The sequence below is a fragment of the Anthonomus grandis genome, chromosome 13 (genome assembly GCF_022605725.1).
Source record: "Anthonomus grandis grandis chromosome 13, icAntGran1.3, whole genome shotgun sequence".
Taxonomy (NCBI): Eukaryota; Metazoa; Arthropoda; class Insecta; order Coleoptera; family Curculionidae; genus Anthonomus; species Anthonomus grandis.
In genome coordinates this window covers 1,231,533-1,242,478 of record NC_065558.1, presented here as the reverse complement: position 1 = coordinate 1,242,478, position 10,946 = coordinate 1,231,533, and the positions used below count along the sequence as shown (strand labels likewise).

The following is a 10,946-nucleotide window of genomic DNA, read 5'->3' as shown; positions in this document are numbered from 1 at the left end:
TCAGGTTTAATACATAACAATAAGATTAAAATAAAAGTAAATTAATCGAACCTAAAACTTAACATTTTATAAGAATAGTAACACAAGGAGTATAAAAACGAAAAGAGTTAAATTTTATTTCACTATTCAAATCATGTTCAGCCAAATTTAACTTTTCAACTCGTCTATATTTCTATGTAGGTATTTCTCATCACAATCGTTGCACAGATCCGGTACTTAACCACAATAAAAACAAATAGCAACAACTTATTAATGTTTATTTCATACCAATTACAACTTACTTAAAAAATAAGATACAGTCGTAGTCATAAGTTACACTTAAAATAATTAGTAACAATATCGTAAAAGAAGGAGTAAATATAGTAAAAAAAAAACAATACAGTACTGTATGAAATGATAACACAAGATACAGGATGACCAATAAAAGTGAAACAAGGTTATGGCCCTAATAAATTTCCTGCTAATATCAACAATAATAATGTACTACTACTACTGCTACCTACTAGTCTTAGTCCCGATTCATCCAAACTATAACTTTAAGCAAAAAGTACGCTATGCCGAATCCTACTATGAATTTCTCCTTTTGCATCCTATTGAGGTTTTCTAGTTCTAAGGCCATCACCCTCCTGTTCAGTTTCACCATTTGGCGTCGTAGGTGGGTGATTTCTTCTGCCGGTGTCAAACTTTCACCGCCTGCAACAATTTAACTTTAATAAAAGTTATCCTGGATTTCATGGAAGAAATTCGTGAAAGGATTGAGGTTATGTTTTAGAACTTATAGAACTTTTTGTACTTGAAGGATAAAAATATCCCAGGAATTTGAAATTACTTGATGACTACTAGGTACTCCGATCAGATCCTTAAAATTTCACAGAATGTGATGTTTAAGAAAAAAAATTATTCCTGGGATTTCAAATAGGGCAGTCAAAAATTTATAGTTAGGTTTCATTTTACCTCAGAAATAGATCTAGAATAATTAGAGAAAATCGTAGAAGTTGAAGTCCTAGATCAAAATTTTTAATGCACATATTGATCACACTGTTAAAAAATTAAATTCTTCCACTTTCATTCAAAGAAATATGAAACCACTTGTCGACAAGGCCATTATACTAATGACAGTCTATGACACACTCTTTCAATTTTCAATTTCAACAATCTCAGAAACGTGGACAATGATTTATGAGTAGGCAGATACTCCACATTCAGAATTTGTAAAAAACTCTATATTGTACAAAGCAAAAAAAATGCACAATCATTTGCCATTGAACATCAAGTCCATCACATCTTTTCCTACTTTCCGTAAGGCATTAAAATCATTCCTACGGGAGAGAGCCATTTACTCGGTAAACGATTTTTTTAATACTTAATTTTAACTTATCACACACAGACTGATTTATTGTTTTTATATGTACTGTTTTATGTAGCTAGTAGCTATGTAGTGTTTTGTTTATTTATTCATACTTTGGCCACATACAATTATTGATTTGTATATTTGTTTTATTTTAATTTTGTGTGTTTTGTTTGTTTTTGTGTTTTACTTTAGTTATCAGCTTTGTCTACAAATTGTAAAATTTTTTGACAATAAAGCGATGATTCATTCATTCATTCTTTCAGACTCATTGTGATTTGGATTTTTAGCTTTAGCTCTCACCCCTTAACCTAAGAGAATTTATTAACTACAGAAGAGGTAGAGTGATTCATGTGAGAAAATCTTGAACTTTTTAAACTCAAAATGTCAACTCTTCTTCACTATACATATTATGGAGACCGGTCACCCATCGAATCTACTAAGATTTTACTTAGAGTTCAGGACAACATAAATCTAAATAATCTTGAATTACTCAAGATAAAAAGATCTCTCAAAAAAGAATATGATAAATCTCTTTAACATTCAGATTAACATTACTGAAACTAATTTAATTTTATTTGAATAACTCTTCCCTCCGTTTCCTGTTAATTTATTTTAATAATCTTAAGATCTTCTTAATCTTAAGATTTACTCGTTTAATTTTAACTGTACCGTTTTATATGTCCTTTTGTTTTGACAAACAACATGTTGAGAACTCAAAAACGAAGAAAGTTAGAGAGTTAAAAATTGGTACACATATTCTTCAATTAAAATGATTAGACACCTATTTCAGCGTTTTTCGAAAAAATATACAGGGAGATGATAAATAATTTTTTTTTGGGAAAATGTGATTTTTTTTTCAAAAAATCCCAACAACATGTCCATAACTCAAAAACCAAGAAAGTTAAAGAGTTGCAAATTGGTACACACATTCTTCAATTAAAATGATTAGACACCTATTTCAGCGTTTTTCAAAAAAATATACAGGGAGATGAAAAATAATTTTTTTTGGGAAAATGTGATTTTTTTTTCAAAAAATCCCAACAACATGTCCATAACTCAAAAACCAAGAAAGTTAGAGAGTTGCAAATTGGTACACACATTCTTCAATTAAAATGATTAGACACCTATTTCAGCGTTTTTCAAAAAAATATACAGGGAGATGAAAAATAATTTTTTTTGGGAAAATGTGATTTTTTTTTCAAAAAATCCCAACAACATGTCCATAACTCAAAAACCAAGAAAGTTAAAGAGTTGCAAATTGGTACACACATTCTTCAATTAAAATGATTAGACACCTATTTCAGCGTTTTTCAAAAAAATATACAGGGAGATGAAAAATAATTTTTTTTGAGAAAATGTGATTTTTTTTTCAAAAAATCCCAACAACATGTCCATAACTCAAAAACGAAGAAAGTTAGAGAGTTGAAAATTGGTACACATATTCTTCAATTAAAATGATTAGACACCTATTTCAGCGTTTTTCAAAAAAATATACAGGGAGATGAAAAATAATTTTTTTTGAGAAAATGTGATTTTTTTTTCAAAAAATCCCAACAACATGTCCATAACTCAAAAACGAAGAAAGTTAGAGAGTTGAAAATTGGTACACATATTCTTCAATTAAAATGATTAGACACCTATTTCAGCGTTTTTCAAAAAAATATACAGGGAGATGAAAAATAATTTTTTTTGGGAAAATGTGATTTTTTTTTCAAAAAATCCCAACAACATGTCGATAACTCAAAAACGAAGAAAGTTAGAGAGTTGAAAATTGGTACACATATTCTTCAATTAAAATGATTAGACACCTATTTCAGCGTTTTTCAAAAAAATGTACAGGTAGATGAAAAATATTTTTTTTTGTGAAAATGTGATATTTTTTTCAAAAAATCCTAACAACATGTCGATAACTCAAAAACCAAGAAAGTTAGAGAGTTGAAAATTTGTACAAATATTCTTCAAATAAAATGATTAGACACCTATTTCAGCGTTTTTCAAAAAAATATACAGGTAGATGAAAAATTTTTTTTTTTGTGAAAATGTCATATTTTTTTCAAAAAATCCTAACAACATGTCGATAACTCAAAAACCAAGAAAGTTAGAGAGTTGAAAATTTGTACAAATATTCTTCAAATAAAATGATTAGACACCTATTTCAGCGTTTTTCAAAAAAATATACAGGTAGATGAAAAATATTTTTTTTTGTGAAAATGTCATATTTTTTTCAAAAAATCCCAACAACATGTCCATAACTCAAAAACCAAGAAACTTAGAGAGTTGAAAATTGGTACACATATTCTTCAATTAAAATGATTAGACACCTATTTCAGCGTTTTTCAAAAAAATGTACAGGTAGATGAAAAATATTTTTTTTTGTGAAAATGTCATATTTTTTTCAAAAAATCCTAACAACATGTCGATAACTCAAAAACCAAGAAAGTTAGAGAGTTGAAAATTTGTACAAATATTCTTCAAATAAAATGATTAGACACCTATTTCAGCGTTTTTCAAAAAAATATACAGGTAGATGAAAAATATTTTTTTTTGTGAAAATGTCATATTTTTTTCAAAAAATCCCAACAACATGTCCATAACTCAAAAACCAAGAAACTTAGAGAGTTGAAAATTGGTACACATATTCTTCAATTAAAATGATTAGACACCTATTTCAGCGTTTTTCAAAAAAATGTACAGGTAGATGAAAAATATTTTTTTTTGTGAAAATGTCATATTTTTTTCAAAAAATCCTAACAACATGTCGATAACTCAAAAACCAAGAAAGTTAGAGAGTTGAAAATTTGTACAAATATTCTTCAAATAAAATGATTAGACACCTATTTCAGCGTTTTTCAAAAAAATATACAGGGAGATGAAAAATAATTTTTTTTGGGAAAATGTGATTTTTTTTTCAAAAAAATCCCAACAACATGTCGATAACTCAAAAACGAAGAAAGTTAGAGAGTTGAAAATTGGTACACATATTCTTCAATTAAAATGATTAGACACCCATTTCAGCGTTTTTCAAAAAAATGTACAGGTAGATGAAAAATATTTTTTTTTGTGAAAATGTCATATTTTTTTCAAAAAATCCTAACAACATGTCGATAACTCAAAAACCAAGAAAGTTAGAGAGTTGAAAATTTGTACAAATATTCTTCAAATAAAATGATTAGACACCTATTTCAGCGTTTTTCAAAAAAATATACAGGTAGATGAAAAATATTTTTTTTGTGAAAATGTCATATTTTTTTCAAAAAATCCTAACAACATGTCGATAACTCAAAAACCAAGAAACTTAGAGAGTTGAAAATTGGTACACATATTCTTCAATTAAAATGATTAGACACCTATTTCAGCGTTTTTCAAAAAAATATACAGGTAGATGAAAAATATTTTTTTTGTGAAAATGTCATATTTTTTTCAAAAAATCCTAACAACATGTCGATAACTCAAAAACCAAGAAAGTTAGAGAGTTGAAAATTTGTACAAATATTCTTCAAATAAAATGATTAGACACCTATTTCAGCGTTTTTCAAAAAAATATACAGGTAGATGAAAAATATTTTTTTTGTGAAAATGTCATATTTTTTTCAAAAAATCCTAACAACATGTCGATAACTCAAAAACCAAGAAAGTTAGAGAGTTGAAAATTTGTACAAATATTCTTCAAATAAAATGATTAGACACCTATTTCAGCGTTTTTCAAAAAAATATACAGGTAGATGAAAAATAATTTTTTTTGTGAAAATGTCATATTTTTTTCAAAAAATCCCAACAACATGTCCATAACTCAAAAACCAAGAAAGTTAGAGAGTTGAAAATTGGTACACATATTTTTCAATTAAAATGATTAGACACCTATTTCAGCGTTTTTCAAAAAATTATACAGGGAGATGAAAAATAATTTTTTTTGGGAAAATGTGATTTTTTTTTCAAAAAATCCCAACAACATGTCCATAACTCAAAAACCAAGAAAGTTAGAGAGTTGCAAATTGGTACACATATTCTTCAATTAAAATGATTAGACACCTATTTCAGCGTTTTTCAAAAAAATATACAGGGAAATGAAAAATAATTTTTTTTGGGAAAATGTGATTTTTTTTTCAAAAAATCCCAACAACATGTCCATAACTCAAAAACCAAGAAAGTTAGAGAGTTGAAAATTGGTACACATATTCTTCAATTAAAATGATTAGACACCTATTTCAGCGTTTTTCAAAAAAATATACAGGGAGATGAAAAATAATTTTTTTTGGGGAAATGTGATTTTTTTTTCAAAAAATCCCAACAACATGTCCATAACTCAAAAACCAAGAAAGTTAGAGAGTTGCAAATTGGTACACATATTCTTCAATTAAAATGATTAGACACCTATTTCAGCGTTTTTCAAAAAAATATACAGGTAGATGAAAAATATTTTTTTTGTGAAAATGTCATATTTTTTTCAAAAAATCCTAACAACATGTCGATAACTCAAAAACCAAGAAACTTAGAGAGTTGAAAATTGGTACACATATTCTTCAATTAAAATGATTAGACACCTATTTCAGCGTTTTTCAAAAAAATATACAGGTAGATGAAAAATATTTTTTTTGTGAAAATGTCATATTTTTTTCAAAAAATCCTAACAACATGTCGATAACTCAAAAACCAAGAAAGTTAGAGAGTTGAAAATTTGTACAAATATTCTTCAAATAAAATGATTAGACACCTATTTCAGCGTTTTTCAAAAAAATATACAGGTAGATGAAAAATAATTTTTTTTGTGAAAATGTCATATTTTTTTCAAAAAATCCCAACAACATGTCCATAACTCAAAAACCAAGAAAGTTAGAGAGTTGAAAATGGGTACACATATTCTTCAATTAAAATGATTAGACACCTATTTCAGCGTTTATCAAAAAAATATACAGGGAGATGAAAAATAATTTTTTTTGGGAAAATGTGATTTTTTTTTTCAAAAAATCCCAACAACATGTCCATAACTCAAAAACCAAGAAAGTTAGAGAGTTGAAAATTGGTACACATATTTTTCAATTAAAATGATTAGACACCTATTTCAGCGTTTTTCAAAAAAATATACAGGGAGATGAAAAATAATTTTTTTTGGGAAAATGTGATTTTTTTTTCAAAAAATCCCAACAACATGTCTATAACTCAAAAACCAAGAAAGTTAGAGAGTTGAAAATTGGTACACATATTCTTCAATTAAAATGATTAGACACCTATTTCAGCGTTTTTCAAAAAAATATACAGGGAGATGAAAAATAATTTTTTTTGGGAAAATGTGATTTTTTTTTCAAAAAATCCCAACAACATGTCTATAACTCAAAAACCAAGAAAGTTAGAGAGTTGAAAATTGGTACACATATTCTTCAATTAAAATGATTAGACACCTATTTCAGCGTTTTTCAAAAAAATATACAGGGAGATGAAAAATAATTTTTTTTGGGAAAATGTGATTTTTTTTTCAAAAAATCCCAACAACATGTCTATAACTCAAAAACCAAGAAAGTTAGAGAGTTGAAAATTGGTACACATATTCTTCAATTAAAATGATTAGACACCTATTTCAGCGTTTTTCAAAAAAATATACAGGGAGATGAAAAATAATTTTTTTTGGGAAAATGTGATTTTTTTTTCAAAAAATCCCAACAACATGTCTATAACTCAAAAACCAAGAAAGTTAGAGAGTTGAAAATTGGTACACATATTCTTCAATTAAAATGATTAGACACCTATTTCAGCGTTTTTCAAAAAAATATACAGGGAGATGAAAAATAATTTTTTTTGGAAAAATGTGATTTTTTTTTCAAAAAATCCCAACAACATGTCTATAACTCAAAAACCAAGAGAATTAGAGAGATGGAAATTTGTACAAATATTCTTCAATTAAAATGATTAGTCACCTATTTCAACGTTAAAATTTCTATATTAAATCCTTGGACTAGCATGAAATCCTTGTATTCAAGGGATTGAATTTCTCACAAGAACCATTATCAGATGCTTGAAAATCCACAAATATATCAGATAAATATATAAAAATTATTCACATAAGTCAAAATATAAAATACTTAAAATATTACAGCATTAGAACAAATATCTTAATTACTTAATAGTTGAGATCTGTCTAGGAACTCCATCATTTTAAATGAAAAATATGAAATTACAAAACACAGGAAAGAGGAACAGAACATCATTAAGAACTGGCAGACCATTACAAAAAGGATGCACCAAGATACTCTTCCCGGGAATAATATGCACCAAGTAATAGAAGTTCTTTGACTTTTGTTTAAAATTTAGATATTTAGGTCAGTCGTCAAATTATTAGGGGTAATTTGTTAAAGAAATATATATCTAAACATGATGGGGCCATCTCTACACATTTCTCCAGTCTATGATAATTTGGGGCTATGTTCTTTCGAAAATGAGTTTGAAAGTGAAGAGATACATTGAGTTTTAGAAGATATCACCTCTGGTGCAAAATATTAATATTATCTTGGCAAAACAAGACACTAAGAGTTGCTGAAGATATGTAGCTGTATTGTAATTTTGTTTTATTGGGCTATTTGATTTATCATAAGGTATTTGGGTTAATAATTATTCTACTATAGAATTCCCATACAGTTCAAATGCTTAATTTTAGATACAGCCATCAATAAATTACTACAATTAAATTACATCAACTCATTTTACTTCAAAAAACGGACATCAGATCTGAGATTTTCATGAAATACTAGAATTTCGGGGACTAATGTCTTGTCCTTAAAATAATATGAAATCAAATGTCCAAAAATCATTAAATGAAGTAAATCCTGTGAAATGTCTGGAAAATACTTAAAAAGATACTCCAAGAAGTTGGAAACTTTTTTTTTTAAGTCCTGGACAAAGAAAACCTGAAAAATCATTTTAAACATCTGAAAAAAACTCTGCCAAGCCTGAGGAACATGAACTATTTGAAAAAAAGTTTTTTGGTCAATCTATGCTTTGCAACTAACATTAAAATTTAAATGAAAAATTCAGGTGGATAATAAAAAAACATATTTTTTTCCCAATTGATAAATAATAAATAAGTCATTATTTTGGTTAACTTCTGGAATCATGAATTACCCCTAAATAATTACTGAATGAATTTATTATCTTAATGCATCTTACCTAATGGTGGAGTGGATGTGTCTCTAAAAGAATTATTCATAGAATAAACAGAATCATTTAAATTCAACTGCACTTTTGCCTTCGGTTTGATAACTGGAAGTTGATCTTCTGGCTCTTGGTCCTCCTCATGGTCGTCGACACCTTTAAAACAGATTAAATCTCGTAATAAAATATTTATTATTTTTTCCACTTAATTTACCTGGAAAAGGATATCTGTCTAAAGTAAGGGTTCTGGGAGGGGTGGCTACCCTTGGCAAATTCGCTGGATAGGGCTCAGAAGATAACAGGGAATTATCAAAGACAATTTCCCTGGGTGGTGCCCTTGTACCTAAAATTTTCAACATTTACATCAAAAATATTATTACAGTAAATATAACATTACTATCCACAGAATCCTTTACAAAATATGTAATTATTTGATAGCAATCGCAAGGCATTTTTGAAAAATTCAGGTGACAGTGACATTGCCATAACAAATACAATGAAATTTTATTTATTGAAATGTATTTTCAAAGATGATGTGAACCAAATGCCTTTTAACAAACTGAGGTTTCGATTACACTAAACTAAAAAATTAAAATAGTAGCAGTAAAATCCACTAATCTAAAAATAGCAAATCTTAATCAAGATTAAACTTTGGTATGACACACTCAACCAAACTCACTCACCAATATGTTGGTCTTGCCCGGCCACTAATATCCTTTCAGGTACGTTCATGTTAAAGTTGTCTTTCACCCAGGAGTTGCGGATGTCCCCATTCAGTTCGCTATTGAAACTTATCTTGTCGGGCACCTTCATTTGTTGGTTTATCGAGACTTTAAAGTCGGCGTCTGTTACAAAAGCGTCTTCTACATAGTGCGAGGGGCTCACATTCGAAGACATTTCAGTTCTTTTTTAAAATTTAGTCAATAATTGTGGTATTGTTATTAATATAAATGGGGCCTGCTGGATTAACTAAGAGGTTTGAAATAATTGCTGGACAGCCAGTAAGGTTTAAAGATTTCCTTTTTAAGTAATGACTTGCGTTTGGTGGTATTGCTCTTTGTTTCTTTTACTTTACCTTTATTATTTTTTATGCCACCATTTCTGAATTCTGTTGAAAAAATTGAAATTACACTTTGACGTTGGCATTGACAAGTGTCAACTGTCATCGCGAAAATGTCATAGTTGTCAATTTTTGGTTAAGGTGCATTTACATGACCGATTTTTAATGGCGAACTTTAACGTCAAGTTGGTTGCGTAATATTCGGATTCAACATGGTCACATTATTGAAGTAAGGCAATTCAACTATATAAATAAAACAGAAATAATAATTTCACTTATCTTTATATCAATATAATTAAACTAACAAAATACCCAAATATGTTATGATAAACCTACAGCTACAAAATAAAACAAAATTAAAACACACCCACAACAATATCTTCAGCAAGTCTTGGTATCGTGTTTGGGCAACACAATATTAATATTTTGCACCAGCGGTGACATCTTCTGAAACTCGATGTTCTTCTTCACTTTCTTCTTCAGGTCGTTCAAACAGTGACACTCCAACGGGTTTCCGGTTAAATTCAGCACTTTGATCTTGCTGAGGCCGTTCTCCATAAATTCTTTTGGCAAACAAGTAATTTTATTATCGGACAAATCGACCAGGTCAGCTTTGGTCAGCTTAATCAGGAGCTGCGCGTCGCTGAGCTCGTTATGGTCGATTTTCACTTCGTGGAACTGTTTCACATCCATCGCTGTCTTGTGGATCTCTCTGATGTTGTTGTAGCTAAGTAAGACTGTTAAAACGTTTAGTTTTAATGGTTTTAAGGCGCCTTCCCCAAGTGATTTGATGAAGTTGAACCTCAAAGAGAGCAGTTTCAACTTTGGACAGTCAAGGAAGGTGAAGTTGAAAGTGGTGAGCTCGTTATGGTCCAGAATGAGCTGCGTCAAGTTGCGCATGTAATCAAAAGCACTTGGATGAATACTTTCGATTTTATTGCCAGTGAGGTTCAAAAGTTGCACCGTAAGGTTTGAAAAGGCGTTTACCTTGAGTTGCTGCAAGTTGTTTCTTACTATGGTTACATTCTGCACCGACGGGGGTAGTTCTTTTAACGTTGCCTCCCTGAGGTCGATATCTTCTGCTATAAGGGATACCAGTCCGGAAGCGCACTCCAAATCGTCCAACTTTAACACTTCACACTTCTTATGGATGCGGAGTATTTCAGCTTTGCAAATGAGACTTTCATTATTTGGACTTCCGGATTCGAATATGTTGGATGTAACATTGTTCCGGTCCAACCATATTTCGTAGTCTCCACCGTGTTGGTGGTGTTCTCCGTGAGTGAGATGGAGAGCAGTAATCACAAAAAGTACCAATTTTAACATGGTGCTATATGAGTAACTTGAGAATGAGAAACTGAAACGTAAAAATTTATTTTTAACCCGGACAGGATG

The 10,946-nt window shown here is 29.4% G+C and overlaps 2 protein-coding genes across 2 annotated transcripts; both read right to left on the bottom strand.

Annotated features, from left to right (window-relative positions):
- Positions 1–240: 240 nt before the first annotated feature.
- Positions 241–9,630, bottom strand: LOC126744319 (transport and Golgi organization protein 11). Its single transcript, XM_050451711.1, has 4 exons — positions 9,175–9,630; positions 8,706–8,834; positions 8,507–8,647; positions 241–693 (listed from the first exon to the last, which is right to left on the bottom strand). The coding sequence occupies exons 1-4, from the start codon at positions 9,386–9,388 to the stop codon at positions 509–511; spliced, it is 669 nt and encodes a 222-aa protein (XP_050307668.1). The 5' UTR covers positions 9,389–9,630; the 3' UTR covers positions 241–508.
- Positions 9,631–9,816: 186 nt separating this feature from the next.
- Positions 9,817–10,918, bottom strand: LOC126744313 (leucine-rich repeats and immunoglobulin-like domains protein sma-10). Its single transcript, XM_050451703.1, has one exon. It carries the CDS (start codon positions 10,875–10,877, stop codon positions 9,933–9,935), a length of 945 nt encoding a protein of 314 aa, XP_050307660.1. The 5' UTR covers positions 10,878–10,918; the 3' UTR covers positions 9,817–9,932.
- Positions 10,919–10,946: the final 28 nt, after the last annotated feature.